The sequence below is a fragment of the Amphichorda felina genome, assembly GCF_050947745.1.
Source record: "Amphichorda felina strain 45539 chromosome Unknown scaffold_6, whole genome shotgun sequence".
Classification (NCBI taxonomy): domain Eukaryota; kingdom Fungi; phylum Ascomycota; class Sordariomycetes; order Hypocreales; family Bionectriaceae; genus Amphichorda; species Amphichorda felina.
This window is the reverse complement of record NW_028145044.1, coordinates 1241448-1261555: the sequence shown is the minus strand read 5'-3', so window position 1 is coordinate 1261555 and position 20108 is coordinate 1241448. Positions and strand designations below refer to the sequence as shown.

At 56.2% G+C, this 20108-nt stretch overlaps 7 protein-coding genes across 7 annotated transcripts; 4 read left to right on the top strand and 3 right to left on the bottom strand.

Annotated features, from left to right (window-relative positions):
• Positions 1-13: 13 nt before the first annotated feature.
• ACO1O0_006237 (uncharacterized protein) lies at positions 14-1083 on the bottom strand (the record flags this gene model as incomplete). Its single annotated transcript, XM_083195631.1, has 2 exons — positions 14-1013; positions 1076-1083. 2 exons carry the CDS (start codon positions 1081-1083, stop codon positions 14-16), a joined length of 1008 nt encoding a protein of 335 aa, XP_083048647.1.
• Positions 1084-1583: 500 nt separating this feature from the next.
• Positions 1584-4189, top strand: SEC18 (AAA family ATPase SEC18; the record flags this gene model as incomplete). The annotated part of the gene is made up of 3 exons (XM_083195630.1): positions 1584-1861; positions 1923-3807; positions 3866-4189. 3 exons carry the CDS (start codon positions 1584-1586, stop codon positions 4187-4189), a joined length of 2487 nt encoding a protein of 828 aa, XP_083048646.1.
• Positions 4190-7047: 2858 nt separating this feature from the next.
• Positions 7048-12453, top strand: LTE1 (mitotic regulator LTE1; the record flags this gene model as incomplete). The annotated part of the gene is made up of 2 exons (XM_083195629.1): positions 7048-7355; positions 7470-12453. The coding sequence occupies 2 exons, from the start codon at positions 7048-7050 to the stop codon at positions 12451-12453; spliced, it is 5292 nt and encodes a 1763-aa protein (XP_083048645.1).
• A 1152-nt stretch (positions 12454-13605) lies between these two features.
• RPS0 (40S ribosomal protein uS2) lies at positions 13606-14616 on the bottom strand (the record flags this gene model as incomplete). Its single annotated transcript, XM_083195628.1, has 3 exons — positions 13606-13868; positions 13935-14383; positions 14447-14616. The coding sequence occupies 3 exons, from the start codon at positions 14614-14616 to the stop codon at positions 13606-13608; spliced, it is 882 nt and encodes a 293-aa protein (XP_083048644.1).
• A 354-nt stretch (positions 14617-14970) lies between these two features.
• On the top strand, positions 14971-16005 carry ACO1O0_006233 (mitochondrial 37S ribosomal protein uS15m; the record flags this gene model as incomplete). Its single annotated transcript, XM_083195627.1, has 2 exons — positions 14971-15016; positions 15083-16005. The coding sequence occupies 2 exons, from the start codon at positions 14971-14973 to the stop codon at positions 16003-16005; spliced, it is 969 nt and encodes a 322-aa protein (XP_083048643.1).
• A 198-nt stretch (positions 16006-16203) lies between these two features.
• On the bottom strand, positions 16204-17459 carry VMA6 (H(+)-transporting V0 sector ATPase subunit d; the record flags this gene model as incomplete). The annotated part of the gene is made up of 4 exons (XM_083195626.1): positions 16204-16287; positions 16341-17230; positions 17283-17371; positions 17428-17459. The coding sequence occupies 4 exons, from the start codon at positions 17457-17459 to the stop codon at positions 16204-16206; spliced, it is 1095 nt and encodes a 364-aa protein (XP_083048642.1).
• A 520-nt stretch (positions 17460-17979) lies between these two features.
• NOP58 (RNA-processing protein NOP58) lies at positions 17980-19895 on the top strand (the record flags this gene model as incomplete). The annotated part of the gene is made up of 3 exons (XM_083195625.1): positions 17980-18014; positions 18080-18169; positions 18230-19895. 3 exons carry the CDS (start codon positions 17980-17982, stop codon positions 19893-19895), a joined length of 1791 nt encoding a protein of 596 aa, XP_083048641.1.
• Positions 19896-20108: the final 213 nt, after the last annotated feature.

Below are 20108 nucleotides of genomic sequence, written 5' to 3'. Positions count from 1 at the left end.
ATTGGGTATCATATCATGTCTCATGCCTATAGCGATGCCGCCGATGCTCTGGTGAGCGTGACCTCCCCCGGTGCCGCCGGTCTTCATCCCCCGGCTCTCTGTGCTTCCTTCTCCTCTCCCTGTCATACTTCTCGTCATCATCGTGTCTCTCCCGGGGCCTGTGCCGCCGTCTCGCCGAGTCTCGCGGTGAGCGATCCCTTCGCGCACTCTTGTCGCGCCTGCTATGCCTCTCCTTGCGATCTTGCTCTTTCCGTAACCGTCTCAGCTCCTCATCCTTCTCTTCCTGGAAGTTCTTCCTTTCTTGTTTTAGCTCCCGCACCTTGGATGCGCCCTTCTTCATCATAGCCAACGGATCGTTGGATACCATGCGTTGCGTGTCCCGTTCCTTACGCTTGGGGTCTTCATTACCCCAAACGTCTTTCATCGTGCGATCCACCCCTGCTACACTAGAGTTCGAGTACCACGGCTTATCCAGACCACCCTTCCCAGTAGCATTGGAAAACCGCATGGTGTATTGGTCCTCGAACTCTCGCTGCTTCTTCTTCTTTTCTTTCTCTGCCTCCTCATTCTTTTCCGTATGCGCCCTAGCTTTTTCGTCCCCGAATAGATCAAAATGTCCCGCCCGGTCGGTTATCGGCGCTGAGCTTGTTGGCTTGCGTACCTCATCTGTGTGCGATGTCGCTGGCTCCAGCCTCTCGTTTGCCAGGCGGAGCTCAAACTCGGTGTCATCCTCGCCGGCCCTTTTACGCTTCTTGTGAGTGCCACCACCGGGGTACAAGATTCGCGCCTCTATAGAATCTCGCTTGTCTGCCGATGTTTTCGCGTCTTCTGCTGGCTCGAGGAGTGGCGGGGGCACTTCACCGCGCAGGATGGCCATCCGCCGTTGGGCGTCGATCTCTTGCATGCGCTGCTCCTCCGCCTCCTCTGCAGCTTTGGCGGCCGCCTCGTCGCGGCGGACGCGAGCAATGTTGTCCGCATTGTAAACGTTCCATGACTTCTTTCCGAGGAGATGGCTGCGGCAGAGTTAGCATCCATTTCGAAGCTACCTAGCATGAGATGGGGGCAGCAAACGTACAGAGGCATGGTGGCCGCAGTCGATACCGGGCTCAAGGGCCCCGAAAACTAACCACAGCCGGGGTTCAAAGATAGCAACGCTGCACCTTCAGGAATATCAGCCCATAGGCATCGTCCACTGGCATAAGGACAGGTAAGCATCCGTCTCGAAGTTTCGCTGCCTAATGAGTGTTCAACGGACTTGTTAAATTTAGCTTGGGGTTGACAAGCTCTCCAGAGTCCATTGGCCGGAAGGCGGGGCTGGGTGCCACCATGACATCGCAGCTAATCCTAAACAGGTAGCGTTCCAGGCGTCAGGGATGGAAGCTGCCACCGTGGGGTTCCTGCCAATGCCATGACGACTCAGCCATTGCCACTCCGTACGGCGTACCTATTTGTGGCCTCGTCCAACGTCGACGGCTTGTCTCCTACAACTACACGGCCATCAGATCCACCACGAAAAAGGGCATATGTTGTCATATCACATCTCATTGCAATAAGACAGCTCCTTGTACTTTCCCAGTCTCACCATGTCGAGAGCCCCCCCAGGTGGCTCGGGTATGTCGCCTTTCGGCATGCGAAGGGGCCCGCCTCCTCAAGGCCAACCGCCCCAAGGCTACGGCGCTCCCCAAGGATATGGTGCTTCCCAACCTCAAGGATATGGAAACCCCGGAATGGGCCAGCGTGCCCCGCCTCGATCCCCACGAATGGGCGAGAAGCCCCCTGCCCGTGGTGGAAGACAGGTACCTCTGCGCGTTGAGAAGGTCAGCGACAAGACCCTCCAGTCACGCTTAATTTACAGCAACTTGTACGTCTTATGATTCCTTTCGAAATAGAAACCCCGCAGTAACTGACTATCTGTTTTCCAGGTGCGCCGTCGCTCCCGAAGACTTCCCTCCTACCCCCGATGGCTCCGACCTGTATATCCTTCTCAGAACCGGCCAGTCCGGGGGCGAATACGTTGTCACTGCGAGGCCAATCCCCGGGTTCCCTCCCGGCCATATCAGCCTGTCCGACCCTCAGCGTACGTGGTGTGGTATCGCCATGACAGATACCTTTACCGGCGAGCTGTACGACCCGTTCGCGCAGGGTGGTAGAGCATACTTGGGATCCGCAGATCTAGAAATTGGATTTGCTTCGCGAAACAAGAGGACGGACACACCTTATGATGAAGAAGAGCTATCCAAGATCTTTACTCAAAACTTTCAAAACCAGGTCCTGGCTCCCGGCCAGCGCATCTTGATGGATGTCCGGAATATCCCCCTCTTGATCATCGTCAAGACGGTTGCCGTTGTTGACCTAGCTATGGTTTCGGATGGACAAGGCCCTGGTGGGTCAAAGGGGCAAGTCGCCAGAGAGCCGGATGCGAGGGGCATTTTGATCAACCAGACCCAAGTGGTCTTCCACCGAGACGGCAAGGGAGACTTCAACCTGAAGGCGTCGGTGAACAAGCCCAACTCAAACGCCCTTCTAGCACCCGACTTCAAATTCGAGGATATGGGAATCGGTGGACTCCGAAACGAATTCTCGACCATCTTTCGCCGAGCTTTTGCTTCACGTATCCTCTCACCTGGGTTTGTCGAGAAGCTGGGCATTCCCCACGTAAAGGGTATCCTTCTTTACGGACCTCCCGGAACAGGCAAAACCCTGATTGCGAGGCGGATTGGTCAAATGCTCAATGCTCGTCCACCCAAGGTCATCAATGGACCTGAAGTCCTTAACAAGTATGTCGGTCAGTCGGAGGAGAACATTCGGAAGCTCTTTGCAGATGCCGAGAAGGAATACAAGGAGAAGGGCGACGAGAGCAATCTCCACATCATCATCTTTGATGAGCTGGATGCCGTCTGCAAACAGCGTGGCTCGGGTTCTGGTGGCGGCACAGGCGTAGGAGACAGTGTGGTGAACCAGTTGCTATCCAAGCTCGATGGTGTTGACCAACTGAACAATATCCTTCTCATTGGAATGACCAACAGAAAGGATATGATCGATGATGCTCTTCTACGACCGGGGCGCTTGGAGGTTCACCTTGAAATCTCACTACCAGATGAGCCCGGCCGTCTAGAGATTTTCAACATCCACACCAGCAAGCAGAGGAAGAACGGGCTTCTGGCCCCGGATGTCAACTTGGAAGAACTTGCCCGCCTCACTAAGAACTTCTCGGGTGCAGAAATCAGCGGTCTCGTTGCTGCTGCTGCGTCGTTTGCCATATCCCGATATGTCAAGATTGGCCAGGAGGGCGTCGTCAAAGAAGAAGTAGGCAACATGCGTGTTACCCGTGACGACTTCATGAGTGCCTTGACTGAGGTTCGCCCTGCATATGGTGTGTCTGAGGCAGACCTTGAGGAAGCTGTCCGACACGGCATCACCCGATACAGCCCTCACATCGACGCCACCATCCAGGAGGTTATGCGTGTCGTCCGCATGGTCCGGGAAGGCCCCAACAAGTTCTCCACGTCGGTACTCTTCCACGGCCCCAAAGCAGCGGGCAAGACTGCAATGGCTGCCCACATTGCTATGCAATCTGATTTCCCCTTCGTCAAGATGGTCACACCGGCCGACCTTGTGGGTTACCGAGACGAGTTTGCCAAGAAAGACTATATCCACAAGGCATTCGCGGATGCGTACAAGTCGCCGGCTAGTATCGTCATCCTCGACGATTTTGAACGGTTGATTGGGTGGAATCCCATCGGCCCGCGCTTCTCCACCACTATTCTCGACGCCCTAACGACTCTAATCGTATCGAAACCACCCAAGGTATGATCCCCGACTTGCAAGGCTCGTTCATTTCTTTTTTACTGACATTTTTCTCCAGGGTCATCGTCTCCTTGTCTTCGTCACCACCTCTAAGGCTTCCGTCTTCAAGATGCTCGAGATTGACATGGACTTTGCCAAGAAGATCGCTGTGCCCGCCGTCACGAGCCTCCAGGAGCTTGGTGTTGTGCTCCAGGCATCTGGATTCGACCCTTCAGAGGTTAACACTGCCCTCGGGCATATTCAGCAGCGCACAGGGTCCGACAGGGTCGATGTCGGCATTAAGGCGGTGCTAGATTGTGTGTTCGAGGCTCGCGACGGCGGTGAGGAGGTCGTAGAGACCTTCTCGGAACTACTGGTAGATTTGATTCAAGACAGGCAATAGAGCGCTCATTGTTTTCAGTAGATAGAAGGTCAATTGGAAAAGAATTGATGCATCTTTTAAAATATTGCTAGCAGCCTCAGATGATGGCCGAGGGACGGAGTTATTGGGTACCATGGCTTGACCACCTCGTCTTCTCCATCCCAGTTTCACCGCGCCGGATGCTTCTATTGCACCCCTTAAATATTCAGTAACCTAGTTCTTCCGCAGTGATACCACTAATAATGGCAGCGGATGGCCAGGTGTCATCTCATTTCTGGCCGAGGTGGCTACCTACCCTAGATACGCATACCGATGTAAGTAAGTACCTAGGTCACACCAAAAAGAATCATGACGCCAGTCTACTTAGGTGTGCCAGCGCACCTAATAACCTGACATGGATGTCCCAGCGATCATCTGTGTAGTGCAGCACGCGGATGCTATATTATGTGGCGGAGATCTTACAGAGAGGTAGATGCGACGTCTGATGCGGTGTTGAGTGCGTACTCACTCAGGAAGCTGCGGTGCAACCGCCCTAGAGCCCTACGAAAATTAACTACCGGTGTGAAGGACAAGCTAATTAACACACGGCCTATCGTTGACTGCTCGGTCTTTGCAACTTGAAAAAGAGCGGTGACCTCTGTCTGCATCGGGTAGAAATTTAGCGAGTGGCTGTCTACTACGAGTGTGTAACGACGGCGGCTGAGGCACATCGACAAGAGCGGCCTGCCGTACCGCGGACCTGGGACTTGGAGATTGTGATTGCTTTTCTGTGGGTTGTGACGGCGACCGAGGTCGATCCCGTCTGGGTTGCATCCGCAATTCCCAGCTAGTACTCCGTAGTAGTAATAGTACTTACCTACGTACCTGCTCAGGGCTTAGCTCTAATAGTGTTGGCGATCCCACGTGCGGGAAAAACCCAGAGCCAAGTAGCGGGGGCCGAGCCAAGATGATCCCACGGACGGGCAATCCACTCAGGTACGGTTCCTGAATCACAATGCGCATCGATGGGACAGTCATAGGGCTCGCGTGCTAGTGCTACTTGGTTACTGGAAGTCTAACTGAGCTGTCCGTACCTAGCTGAGTGAGGCGCAAAGGCGGTCGATGTCATGCCGCAGCGCCGCAGTAGCGGTTTCGTCTGATACGTATTAGTATACTAGTAGTATGTGGTGGGAGAAGTCGAAACGTCCGTCCCATCAACGGCCACCATCCACAGAGTGCAGGGCTAGCGAGCTGCAATGCGACGCAACGACGCACCTGGCGGGCGCCGGACCCAATTGGGGATTCGGGGTCGGGTCCGGGAGGGGCCACCTGCAGCTGGGAATACGTATGCGTACAGCTCCGAGGAGTAGGGTAGTACTATGTAGTTGCTCTGTCGGCTGTCGCAAAGCTGGGCCCAGTCCGTAGCAGCGCGGCCTGTGTGTCAGTGTCTGACATGCCAGCATTCTTGGGGGGTACTATTCGTGACGACAATACGGCTCCTCAAGGAGGCGAGCGGGGAAAGCAGGCCTCCAAGCCTCCAACTCCTGGACCGGGAACTCGGACTCGTGGGAATTTGGGTCCTGGTGAGAGCGACGGGTGACAAGGATTCGCCAACCACTCGGGTGGGCGCCAATTGCACAGTGCGCACGCCTCCCAGAGTCCAGTGGTTGCGCCCGTCCCGTCCGGCCTTGGAGGCTGTGAGCTTGCGCAGAGCCCTGCAAATGACGAGATGGACGAGCCCTGGCCATGGTTGGGGCCCAGGCAACAGCCTGTTGGATCTTTGAATCATTCCTGGAATCCTGGAGTTCTGCCATGGATTCCAGGGCCACTGGAACCATGATCCTGCCCCCAAGTTTCAAAGCTCCTTGACGATATTATCATCCTTTGGCTTCCAACTTCTGACCTGTGTGGTCAGCAAGGGCTTCTCCCCTGCCCCGGGGAACAGCAGCCTAGGCCGCCTGGGAGCCAACCCGCACCCTCGGAACGCGAATCTCTGTTCTCGGACGAGGACGGAGGTGACTGAGAGAACAGCTCAGGTGTCCGGACGTTTGTGCGAATGTGATCCGCGCAGGGCCGATGAGGTAGGTGATGGGGTACGGATACCCGATGTCACCATCAACGGGAAACAAGCACAGCAACAGCAGTAATATCAACAGATGGCAAACAAAATTGCAGTAACCATCGCCGCGGGTCAGGCAACAGACTGCTTCACAGTAGTAAGCCCTACAGCTGCGATGCGCTCGCTGCGGGTGCATCACAGAAGCATCAGTGCAGGCGGGCCCATCCTGGCAGCTAGCACAGTGCGTCAGACTGTACAGCCTTGCAGTTGCCAGGCCTGGAAGGCTTGCACTTGCTCCTCCCCCAGTCCCGACTCCCCACTGTTGGCCACTGCTGGCCCTGCTCGGCCGACGGTCGAGATTCTCCGCTGCTTGTTCTTTGTTCTTGACGCGATAATGTGACCTGGAGAGCCTCGTTGCCTTCGTCCCATGCCCGCTAGAAAGTTTCTGCTCATGGACGACCTGTAGCGACAGCTACCGCCCCTATACGGCGCCTCGATGTATGTCCTCCCCACCACTCTAGGCCCCCCCCCCCACGACCGCACCTCACTCGCACAGACCCGACGTCGTCACTGGCTTGACTGGCTTGGGCGCTCTTCGCCCGGGCTCCTTGCCCCAGCCTTGACATGGAATTTGGATATTTGGGTTGATCTGCCATTGGACCCCTCGTACTGATGCAATGTCTTTCGCAGTCGCGATTCTCACCATCAACACGAGGACTGCCTAACATTTGGGCCGTTGGGGGCGGCCATGGAGGTCGCCGACACTCCGCCTTCGGCTCCGTCGCCAGCCAAGAGCTCAAAGTCGCCGCCTACCTCCCGAATAAGCCCTCGAAAGACCCCGATGTCTCCCAAGAGAAACCCCAGGGACCCCAAGCCCAGGCGAGTGTCTCCCAAATCGCCCACTGCTGCGGGGAAGGATGCCTCCTCCACCAGAACCGCGTCCAAGTCGTCGCGTAGCGCCAACCTTTCCACTCGGCCACTTGTTCCGGTGACGGAGCGCAGATCGCATGAGGCCAAGGGTAGCTCCAGGGGCAAGCGGGATGCCGAGGGAGAGAAGTGGGATGTTGCCCCAGATGGCGGATCTGCAGGCCGGGAGGGACGCCAATTCACAGTCGCAAACGTGGGGAATAATGGGAGGATATACTTGAGGTATGGTAATTTCCTTTCTAGGCTGACTATTAGGGGATGCCATCGCTTTGGGCGCTGGAGCTACGCATGGCCGTGGCAAGATGGGCTTGAGCAAAACGCTGACACATGCTCTAGGCCTACTGTGCGGCCGGCGCACCAGAGATATCCTCAACCTAAATTCTCTTTCCCTGCCAGTCCACAGGGTACTGGGAGCATTGATGCTCTCTCCCAGAAGACACCTGCCATGGAAGGTGACAGCGACCTTCACCAGAGCCAATGGACGCCAAGTCCTCGTCCCTCGCCCCTCGTTGGCCAGAAGACACCAGACCCAGCTGTGCTTCATTCTCTGAACACACCCTCACGACATCGTCGTGCCTTGTCCGACAGTACCGTCCCGGATGGCAGCATCGCCAACGACTCCGAGGCAGGCGCCTTTAGAATTGTCATATCTAAGCCAAACGAGGACCAAAGACAGCGCCCCAAGACCACGGAGGATTTAAATCCAACTGCCTTGCCCCATCTAGACATCAATATCCCATCCTGGCGAATCGGTGTTCCTCGATTCACGCAAACCGGGACCCCACTCATCCGAGGCTCCTCTTATGCGCCATCCTTTGCTCAGAGTGATGATATCCAGAGCGTCAACGGGTCCATGTTTGATCGGTCACAGAAAGATCTCAACGTCACGTTGCCACCCCTCGGGCCTCGGAGGCCGAGCGCTCTCAACGTCCCTCAGTTCCGCCTGTCACGCTCAGCTCAACGGCGCTCACCCGGCCTCATCTCACCAAAGGGGCCGCACCCTTTGCGATCAGCATTCATGCCGACGCGTACAGTCATCGACCCGCCGATGTACGACGACCTAACATTCAAGCCCGCCTGCGACGATCGGTCCATTGTTCGATATGCCCCTGCGACAGGAGCTGTGACCGCCGCAACACCCGCGCGCCTAGTGGCCGAGATCACCTCCCCGAGCTTTCTCGATTATGAGCTCATCTCGGACTTCTTCCTCACATTCAGAGCCTTCCTTGAGCCGCCCAACTTGCTCCACATGCTCATTGCCCGGCTCCGTTGGGCTGCGGCGCGAAATGATGAAGTCGGCATGATTGTCCATGTGAGGGCCTTCGTCGCGATGCGCCATTGGATATTGAACTACTTCATGGATGACTTTGTTGTTGATTACGATCTTCGTGTCGACTTCTGTGGGCTACTTAATGACCTCGTGGATGATTTTTCACGGGAGGGCCAGGCTCGAAAGGTGCAGCTGAAGATCCTCAACGAGCTGAAAAAATGTTGGCGGAGGGTTTGCGCTCAGTACTGGGACGGCCCTGACTTCGAAGATGTAGCGAATCCAGAGGCGTTGATCGCTCCCGGCGGAATTGCCGGCAACAGGGACCCAGATTTGAACCCGAGTTTCTGGGAAAGGGAAGATGCTGGAGCTATACAGCTAAACGGCCTGTTCTCCGTCCCCGAGACGTTGGCGGCTACGGGTCTCTATGCCGATGTGTCCCAAGACGGGCACGCCGGGAAATCGGCTGTTGTCGAACAGCGACCGAGGACCCCAGAGGATCAAGAGACGACCACCGATGATAGGGACCTCGGGCTCTGGTCACCGGGGAGCCTTGGTAGCATAGACATTGTATCTTGCTCGTTTCCGAGCAAGGAGATACGCAATATGCGACCTCACACCGGCCGCCCCTTGGGTGCCCATCCTGTTTCTTCCAGCTCCCTCTACAACCAAGCTGGGCCCATTGCAACCACGCCCAAGGCTCTTGTTGGGAAGCGTGTGCGGGCAAACCAACACCACCAGCGCAACAACAGCCTCCCCGAGCTACCGGAAGATAAGGAGCTGGACAAGGTGACATTCAAGGACCACGATTTTCTCATGGTTTCCCCACATGCGGGCAGTCTCGTTCGAGGAGATGTCCTACCCCCAGGGAAGCCTTTTGTTGAAGTTGCACCTTCTGGTGGTATACGGCAAACTACTATATTTGAAACCGAAGACGACGATATTCACAACCAGGAAGGTGGCGCGGATGCCATGTCCGGCCGCGGCATGAGGAGACTCATTGGCAGCGTTCGACGAGCTCTGAGCACTCGTGGACAAGGCACGATGCCGACCCACGGCCTCCTTATTAACAGTGTGGAGGTTGGAACTGCGAGGGCGACCACGACTCGACTGCCGGGGACCGCTGTCGTCCCTCAGCAACCCTTGAGCCGAGATGGTGCCCGCCCGCCAGTCAGGATAGACCTTCTGGGAGCCGAAGTCGCGGAAGATTTTAGGCGAGCTGTACGGGAGGATGCTGCAGCCGAATCTGCAAAGCATGGGATACCCAGCCAGGCACCACAGCAGCCACCAATTCACGAGACAGATGAGGAGTACTCGGCGGCCCACGTGGCTGCGACCACCTTCGATACTCTGCCTCGGCGCCAGGAGCCAGGTCCTCTGAGCGAGACGGGGCTCACTGGCGGCAGCCAGTCCATTGTCATTGTGGACGACACGGTGCCGGTGGAGGGATCAGTGCCACATACCCGCCTCCCTACTGCTACTCCATCCGTCGAGGCATTTGCGGACACATTTATGCCCAATGCAGTTAACCCTACACCTCCAAGAACGCCGCCAGCAAACCATGTGGAAATGGCGAGGCGCTCATCTCATCTTCTGAATGAGAACATACGAAACGCTATATCACCAGAGCCATCGCTACCGTTTGTCCACGACTTCGCAACTCTTGGAAGACGCTCCTCGGCCGCTCCATCGGAAGTCGATTACCGTTTCTCCCATTCAGGGACTTCCCGTAGCAATCGTCGTCCCCCGCCGAGTGGGGGCTTGGACAAGATGCACAGACGGAACAAGTCCAGTAGGACACGGCGATCTCTAAATTCCGTATTGCACGGTCGTAACGGCTCTTTCAGCAGCGCAATGGCGCCCCCGTCCATTATCCAGCGCCTTGATGCAACCACCTATACCCGGTACTCAGCAGACGAAGATGAAGATGAGGACGACGCCGACGGTCCCGTGCCCAAACCTCCCCGGGTCTTGCGCAGAAGGCCTGGTGGTGACCTGCGAGCTGCTACGAATGTGGAAGAGCTCGACCACCCTGTGTTGAGAAGGTCACATTCGCTGGGATCTCTGGCAGCTTATACGGAATCTCTACGGAGTTCTGGGATCTATAGTCATCGGCCAAATTCGGAAGAGCATTTGGACTCGCTTGTCAGTGGCCATTATCCTAGCCACTCTGGTGTATTCTCGGTGGGGCAGCTTGCCGACAACCCTCCCAAGCGAGAGTTGTCGTTGTGCAGTACACGATCTTCCAAGCCCGTTATGCGGCCATCGTTTGAGGCCGAGGCCAAGAAGCTCGCCCAGATACCAGATGATGAGGATGATGGCGGTGTGGAGTCCGCCCTGCTGAAACTCGAGGGGAAGTTTGACAAGCTAAAGCCCAAGCTGTCCATGGAGTTGAGGGACCGAGAATATCAAGACCTGAGCGAGGGATGCGATTCAGATATGACTAGCGTAGCTACCAGTGTTGTTGGTGGCGATCGTGCTAGTCGATGGAATACAGAGCAGCAACATTGGGGGATGACTGTCGACAATAATCATGACGATGATACCTATTCGACCGAGGCAGATTTTGACCAGGACCCCGCCGTCTCTGTGCCGATGAATCACCTAGACATACCGAGGACGTCAACCGCTGGGGAACAATCATTCCTGTCCGATGCGTCAAGAGAGTCCTATTCATCCATTCCTCTCCTAGATAGAGGCCTCACGGACGACGGCCAGAGCAAAGGGGGGGAAAGGAACTGGGCTGACCGATCTGTGCTTCAAGATGAAGACGATGTGTCCCCTGCGTTGGAAACGGGGGCCCCCAACGAACAACACATGTCTTTCGACTTCATTCACAAGACTGAGTCTATGGACAATATCAAAGCTGGCGAGACGGTGCGATCAAGCGTCGATGAGGAGCAGTCGTTCCTTGACAGCGATATATCTTCCGAGTTATCTGTCGATGATGCGCAGACAGATATGGATGGGCGGGAGCGCACATCGGTCCCCCGGGACGGGCTTCCTGCACACCCTCTTGGAGGAGCTGATGCATCTCCCTCGTCTGGCTTTCCCTCACCACCAAATTCCCACGGGCCACACTTGGATGCAACAGCCGGTGGGGGCAAACGCCAAAGACTCTCGGAAAAGGACAGGCTGACCTTGAAACCTCTCCCCCCAACACCAGAAGCTACCCCGGGGGCGAGCTTCGGCCCAAGGTCACCGTTCGACCTCATCGGGACGGCGCGGCCTCCCTTCGAGCCAGAGGATGAGGAGACGGATGCCTTCAGGATATACTCGGTGCATTTGCCCTTCATTTTGGCCTTCGACTCGGAGACTCTTGCTCAGCAATTCACACTCATTGAGAAGGATGCGCTCAATGAGATTGACTGGAAAGAACTCGTCGACATGGACTGGAAAAGTGCCACCAACAGCCACTCTCGCTCCTGGGTTGACTTTCTGCGCAATACTGATGCCCAAGGTGTGGAGGTGGTTATCGCCCGCTTCAACCTTGTTGTCAAGTGGGCAATTTCCGAGATTGTCCTTACCCAGCACATCGAGGAGCGAGCTCGTTGTCTTATCAAGTTCATTCACGTTGCAGCCCACTGCCGGTATTATCGCAACTTTGCCACTCTGGCTCAACTCACTATTGCTCTGTCCAGTAACGAGGTGTCTCGCCTGGCTAGGACGTGGGAGCTCGTACCACCCAAGGACATGAGGACGTTGAGGGAGCTGGAGACCCTTGTCACTCCAATGCGCAATTTCTTCAACCTTCGCGCCGAAATGGAGTCCGGTCCGGATACTGGCTGTATTCCCTTTGTTGGAATCTACACCCACGACCTTCTCTACAACGCCCAGCGGCCATCCGAGATCGCTAGCTCGCCTACAACAGCGCCCCTTGTCAACTTTGAGCGATGCCGCATTGGCGCTGGGGTTGTTAAGACACTTCTGCGTCTTTTAGAGGCGAGCTCACGGTACAACTTCCAGCCCAGGGAAGGCATCACGGAGCGTTGTCTCTGGATTGGTGCTCTTACCGATGACGAGATTCGACGACATTCCGGCAATTTGGAGTGAAGCCGTGCATCGATCACCGCGCATTCGCTTCTCTGTACACTACCATATTTGGCTGCCATTATTCTGGCCTCTTTCGTTATTTGACGTCTTCTTTGTCTTCCGATTCGATTCGATTTACACCAAAGCATTGGAGACTGGTATACATATTTACAACAGGGATGGCGACATCCCGACGGATTCACGACAGCTCCGACTTACGACTTGGCACGGCGTGCCATTCGACCTTCGCTACAGGTCCTTACCCGGGAAGCCACGGCGGCACCAATGTGCTCATTCTTGTAATATGGCACCTGTTGTTGTATATCCTCAGACAAGGATCTGCTAGTCGACCCAGAGAAACTTTCCGAAAGAGGGGGAAAGATCACTCGTTATTTCTCACACAAAACTTGTAGAGATTTTCGATCGTTTCGTCTTTTCCTTTTTGCCCTCGATGCGAGGAGATCATGGAGTTTTTGGAGGTTACATGGAACGGGAGGGGTTATACACTTGTCTACCATTGTGTTGTATGGTTTAAGCCCAGATGGGATGTGGGAGATGAAGGAGTGTTAGGTGTTATAGAGAAGACTACTGGCGCGCTTCGAATTAGATACCCCAATAGCCAGCATACGGGACCAGGGTGTCACTGATATTGCCAAATACGAAGACATTCTGAACATTCCCGTCACTGTAGCTTATGTGCACACATATTCACTTTTACGTAGAGCTTCACGACCGACGACGACGGACTAGAATCATGGTAAAATCATCAATCTTGTTCGTCCTTGGCCAGGTTACTGTAGCTGCTCGCATCAACGAATCCAAGAGACATGGTGGGATAACGGTCAAGTACATCCCATTGGGCCGCACAGGGCTTTCCCTCTCCTTCTCTAGTAAATCCTAATACAGGAAACGAGAAAAGGACGAGTATCTTTCCCTCATTAGTGCCGCCAACCGAAGACGTCCGGCCCATGTCCCCCAAAAAGGTTACAGGAAATCCGCAAAGCCTTGTAATCGAACGCCACACACTCTTCCCGGGTGACCAAATCGTCAAATGTGGTTTTCTGTTTTTCCATGATGCTTTTTGTATTTTTGAGCGCGGCCTTACCGCCGTGCGGCGAGAACGCCGGTTTTAACAATGTCGGCGGCAGCGCCCGCGCCTCCTTCCACAACCCTCTACCACTGAGACTCCTTGGCGGGCTCGTTGGCCCACTCGGTGGGAGCGGGGGCAGCAGCCTGGGCGGAAGCGGCCCAGTCCTCGCCAGCGCCGTCCCAGCTACCGCCGGCGGCGGGAGCACCAGCGAAGCCAGGGGCGGGGGCGTCCCAGTCACCAGCGGGCTGGGGGAGGCCGGTCTCGATGGCAGCGGCGCCCTCCTCCTCAACGCCAGGGAGCTTCTCCTCCTCGACCTTCTCCTCAGCCTCGGCCTCGGGGTCGCGGTCTGAAAGGTTGATTGTCAGCACTGCTGTTAGCTGCAAAGGGGGGTTGGGGGTTAGTCAGGACGTACAGAAGTACAGATCGGGCATGACGTCCCAGGGGGTCTCGCGGTTGTAGATGGTGCCACGGAGGCGGAGGACCTCGCGGGCGAGGAGCCACCAGATGGTACCGATGGCGTTGCGACCCTTGTTGTTGGTGGGAATGGCAACGTCGACGTACTCGGTGGGGGAGTCGGTGTCGCAGAGGGCGATGACGGGGATGTTGACGTAGCTGGCCTCCTTGATGGCCTGGGCGTCGGTGCGGGGGTCCGTCACGACAATGAGGCGGGGCTCCTTGAACGAGCGGGTGATGTAGTTGGTGAAGCTACCGGGGGTGAAGCGACCGGCAATGGGGGAGGCACCGGTGTGGGCGGCGAACTTGAGAGCGGCACGCTGACCGTAGGGACGGGCAGAGATGACGCAGACGTCGGCAGGGTTCTCGATGGCGACAATGATGCGGGCGGCGAGGACAATCTTCTCCCTGGGAGTCGGAGTCAGCACTGGGGAGCTCGCGAGATCGCTTCTGGAGCTGCTCGAGTCTTACCAGGTCTTGCCAACGTTGATCACATTGACACCGTCGGCACGGGTCTTCCAGAGGTAAGGCTCCATGTGAACCTGGAGGTTCTTGCTGCCCAGGTGGGCCTGGGAAGCCAGGAGCATCTCAATGTCATGGCTGGTGGCGTTGAGGACGGAGGGCAGGTTGGAGGGAGCCATCTTGACGAATTTACCTCGTGGGTTTTGAGGGAGTTGGCGTGATGGGAGGAAGGAGGTCGGTGGTGATCGTGCAAGTCGCAAAAAGTTCGCGAAAGGCAGCGCCCTTGAGGAATTTACCCAAAATGTGTGTGGGTGCTGAGCCCTGAGCGTACTAGTACAGAATGGGCCTAGTGGAGTTTGGCTCCGGAACGGACGGTCTAGGCACGTGATTAGAGCGCTAGCCCGTATTTGGCGACGCGTCCCGACTCCAGGTGCATGGACGGGATCGACTTTGCCCGTGGCTCTTGGTGGGAAATTTTAAGGTACCTGCTACGGAGGACATCAGCTCATCATCAACCGGTTGATGCATCCACCATGCCGCCTAGATTAGAGACGCTGCAGCGGCTAGGCACCGTGAGCCGTGAGTCACTTCCATGATGTCCTTTTCCAATTATCTGTAACGGCATCACTGACTTTCAATGCCCAGTATGCCTCCGGCCAGCTACACGACCTGCGACGCCGAACTTCCTCCCCATTGTCCAGACGGCCAACCTCTCGCAGCGCGAGAAGAGGCGCAAGGCCAAGCAGGACCCGTACGCCTGGGCCCAGGCGCAGCAGCGCAAGAATGCCAACATCAAGCGCAAGGAGGAGATTGCACAGGAGAAACGGGGCGAGGGATGGAATGACCCAGTCAATGGCCGCGTGACGCCCTTTATCGAGTCCCTTGACTCTGCCGGACAGGCGCGCTACAGCAAGGTCCGTGTTGGACCGGACGGGAACCCGCTCAGCGAGCCGCGCGAGCTGCCCCAGACCAAGGGCATGCGCAACTTCTTCCTGACGGAGGAGGAGTTCGATGACGTGACCAAGCAGGCCTACGAGCTGACCAGGCCCATTGTCGGCGTGGTGCAGTCGCAGGTGGAATCCATCTCTGAGGAGGACCAGCTCGAGATCCACGAAAAGAACCACGCCCGGGCGGTGGAGGCCATGAAGCGCATCACGGCCCTGGAAAACGGCAGCTCCAAGCATCGTTACCACGCCAACGTCCAGCGTATCATCGAGGAGTTTGGAAGGCATAAGACAGACAAGATTCTCAAGCCGAAGGCCCAATCCGTCTACGCCAGCACAGAGGCCCAGCCTACGCGCGGCGGCCCGGACACGGGAAGCTCCGAGGTGCAGATTGCCATCTTGACGGCCAAGATTCGGTCGCTGTCTCAAGCCCTTAAGATCAACCGAGGTTATAAGGACAAGCATAACACGAGGAACCTGGAACTTCTGGTCCATCGTCGACAGAAGCTCCTGAGGTACATGGAGAGAAGGGAAAGGGGAAGTGAACGTTGGACGCACATGCTGGAGAAGCTTGGCATTACCGAGGCGGCGTGGAAGGGACAGGTCACATCCCTCTCAAAGTGATCCCTGTAGAATACTTGTTCTTTTATGTACAATACAAAGCCATCCGGAAGGCGACTGGACTCTCTTCATTCAAAGTCTAGTGTCTCCGCCATTGCGCCAAAGTCTGGAACCCTCTCCCCGTGCGATTACGAGCTGACGATGCTATACTACTACAAAGGCATGCTAAAAAAAAGATAGAGATGGGGTATGGTTGTAACATCAGAACACGCTGATGAAGTTGCCGATGCGGTCCTTCTGGTTCTGGGCTATACACTCGGCAATCCAGGTGATATTGCGGATTTCCTGTCCGTGGTTAGTTGTGGTTGGGCCCGCCTAGGGTTACTCGCTTGACATACCTGTTCCCTCAGCTTCACCCAGGCATAGACAATCGCGTAGGTGAACTGCCTCGTAAAAGTATTCTTCGAAATTTCCATCTCTTTCTGGTAAAACAGGTCCTCCAGGGACTTGCCTTCGGTGGAACCACCTCCCATGTTGCTGGGACCCGAAGCACCGCCGCCTATGGATACGGCATCGAAAAAGGTCTTGTAGTCGTGAACGCCATCCACAGCCAGACGGACTCCCTCAGCATCATCCGCCCGCGAGAGCATGAGAGTACCCTCAGGGTAGAGCTTGCCGAAGTTGGGGTAGAGCTTCTTACGGTCTGCCTTGGAGAGCTCAGTGCCGAAGGAGTTGAGGGTGATATTGATGGCTCGACGGTCCGCCTCGAACTCGAGCATCTCACTCATGGCCTCGGAGGTTGGGGTTCCAGCCATTTCAGGGTGCGTGTTGACAAAGTGGTAAAAGTCCTCGAGGTAGTTCTTGTAAAGCGTGTTGCGCACAATCTCGATGTTGAGCTCGTCGAGGTCCTGATGGCTCAGACTACCTTTAAAATACTGGGCGAGAGGGGTCTCAATCAGCACACTGTTGTAGAGCTCCTCAATGTTGGTGGCAACGCAGAGCACGGGCATTGTCTCGAACCAGCCGAGGGGGTGGCATCGCTCAAGGAGCTCGCGGGTGTCGCGCTCGTGGAGGGTGCCAGTGATGAGAAGGGCGACATTGTCAATCATGTACCCGTACGTAACGTAGTCCATGAATTTAGCCAGTGATCCCACAGCATTGGCGCGAACATAGCGGAACTCGGAGACAAGCTTGTCGGTCGTCTTGGAGGCTAGGCTTGACGTCGATGGGTTGGGAGGAAGGGAAGCGAGGAAGTCGCCGTAAGCAGGTCCAAGCTGGAGCTTGAGGTCTAGGGATAGTCAGAGCGCTGCACTCGAATCTGGATCGCCAAAAGAACAAACCATCAATCGTCTCGCATTGCGTCAGGTTGTGATAGGCGGGGCTGGTGAGAAGGCCGTTGCGGTAACCTCGAACGATACCCTCAATGTAGCTGCCTTAGATTAGCACCGCTGGTGAAGGGGTTTGGGGGCGACAATGATGATGTACCCATTGTTGACGTTGAAAAAGAGACCCTCCATCTCGAACAGCGGATAGATTTGATGGCGCAACGAGCCAGGTGTCTAGGAATATGAGGGCCGGAGGGTTGGGGAGGATGGTTGATCAGGCGACGGGAGGTTGTCCAATGCCACTATCGAGACGTAACGCATCCACTCCGAGTCCCAGGCACTGACGACGGTGGTCGCAGGCAAGGCGGTGGTGGTGCCAAGTTCCACGTGAGTGGTTGGAGGCGTCTCGGGATATTAGTAGCGCCGGACGCCGGGTGCCATCCCACTTTATGTTGGGCCACTGGTGAGCGATGGCCTGGGGTGGAGACCCTGCAGGCAGAGCTCAAGCCATTGTCGAAAAAAAAAGTGAAAAATTTCCTACAATCGTCAATTGCTGCTGCACACCACGCACCCTTCGTCTGGCATTGTCTTTGCGATTCCCTAACACGGCAGTTGCGCCTCACGAAGAAGGTCCTCGCCTATCCAAAAATTGGAGTAGGAACGTTGCAGAGGAATTTATTGACTGCCCTCGATTCGAAAGTCGTCGGTCGCCATGTCTCTCTTCGTTCTTGCTGAGACGCCGGCAGGGTACGCATTTTCCACCCACACATCACAATCCATTGAAGCCGCGTTTGCTAACTGTCAATTCACAGCTATGGTCTGTTCAAGGCTGCCGACAAGAAGCTTCTCAAGAATGACGACCTCGCCGCCGAGCTGGGCCGCCCAGAGAAGCTGGTTGAGATGTGAGCATCGCCCACCGACGTATTTGTTGGCCAACATCCCGTCTAATCTCCTGTGTTCAGGCTCAAGCTCAAGAAGTTCGTCAAGTTCGACAGCGCCGCCACGGCCCTCGAGGAAGCCGCCTCGCTGAAGGAAGGCAAGGTTCCCGAGCTGCTCGCCTCGCTTCTCAACGACCTCAAGGCCGAGAAGAAGGCCTCTCTCGCCGTTGCCGACACCAAGCTCGGCACTTCCATCTCGAACCTTCCCGACACCAAGATCACCCCTGTTGCGGGCTCTAACACCATGGATCTCTTCCGTGGTATTCGTGAGCATCTTTCATCCCTCATCCCCGGCCTCGTCCCCGAGAACGTCGACCGTATGGCGCTTGGTCTCTCGCACTCCATGTCCCGCCACAAGCTCAAGTTCTCGTCCGACAAGGTCGACTCCATGATTATCCAGGCCATCAAGATGCTTGATGACATGGACAAGGATCTCAATGTCTACGCCATGCGCACCAAGGAGTGGTACGGATGGCACTTCCCCGAGCTCGCCAAGACTCTCAACGACAATGTTGCCTATGCCCGCATCGTCCTTGCTGCTGGTATGCGATCCAACATTGCCGACACTGACCTGTCTGAGATTCTCCCTGAGGAGCTGGAGTCTGCTGTCAAGGCTGCTGCTGAGGTCAGCATGGGAACCGACATCACCGACGCGGACCTGGCCAACATCAAGTCGCTTGCTGAGCAGGTCGTTCTCTACACTGGCTACCGCTCGGAGCTCTCATCCTACCTCGAGAGCCGCATGCGCGCCATTGCCCCTAACCTGACCGCCCTTGTCGGTACCCTCGTTGGCGCCAGGCTGATTGCCCACGCTGGCTCCCTCCTTAGCCTGGCCAAGTCTCCTGGTTCTACCATTCAGATTCTCGGTGCTGAGAAGGCCCTGTTCCGTGCTCTCAAGACTAAGCATGATACTCCCAAGTATGGTCTTATCTACCACTCTTCGCTTATTGGTCAGGCAACCGGCCGCAACAAGGGCAAGATTGCCCGTATGCTTGCTGCCAAGGCTGCACTTGGACTTCGTGTCGATGCCCTCGACGAGGACCAGGATGAGAAGGACGAGGAGGAGCGTGCAGCTCTCGGTCTTACGAGCCGCATCAAGTTGGAGAACCAGCTTCGCAAGCTGGAGGGCAAGGCCCCTCTGCCCCGTGGTACCAACGTGACCCCCTTGGGCGAGATTGTGAGCTCCGGCCAGTTCACTCTCAACGAGACGCGCCGGTACAACGTAGACGCCGATGGTGTGACCGAAGAGACCAACGGCGACAGCAAGAAGAGCAAGAAGGACAAGAAGGCCAAGATTGAGGTTGTTGAGGAGTCCGACGCCGAGATGCAGGATGCCGACGGTGCCGAAGATAGTGACGACGAGCCCGTTTCCACCCCTGCCAAGAAGGCGAAGAAGCTATCCGAGGCTGACTACGAGCGTCTGGCCGAGGCTGCTGGCCTGTCGGTCAAGAAGTTCAAGCGCAAGTACGAGCGTGGCGACGTGGCGGTTAACGACGACGGCACCCCCCGCGTCTACAGCAAGAAGGAGCTGAAGAAGCTGCGCAAGTCCGAGGACACACCGTCCAAGGCTGACAAGCCCGAGCCCACGCCGGAGGCCAAGAAGAAGCGCAAGCACGACGACGCTGATGACGATGCCGAGAAGAAGGAAAAGAAGCAGAAGAAGAAGAAGCGCCAATCTATCGATGCATAGAATGCTCGACGAAGGAATGTGCGACTTGTGCGAATAATGGCCTGAGCGTTGGCCCCGCACATGTCCGCTTCTTTGCATTGTAATCTAACTACGTGATGTTTGAAGGGATCATAAAAGGGATCTTCAAGTGCTTCTGGCTATCTGTTTCCGCCGTTTTTCTCGGCTGGCGTTTCAGGCTCAAGGGTTTTTGGGGAGGTATTTGGTACCGGCGCG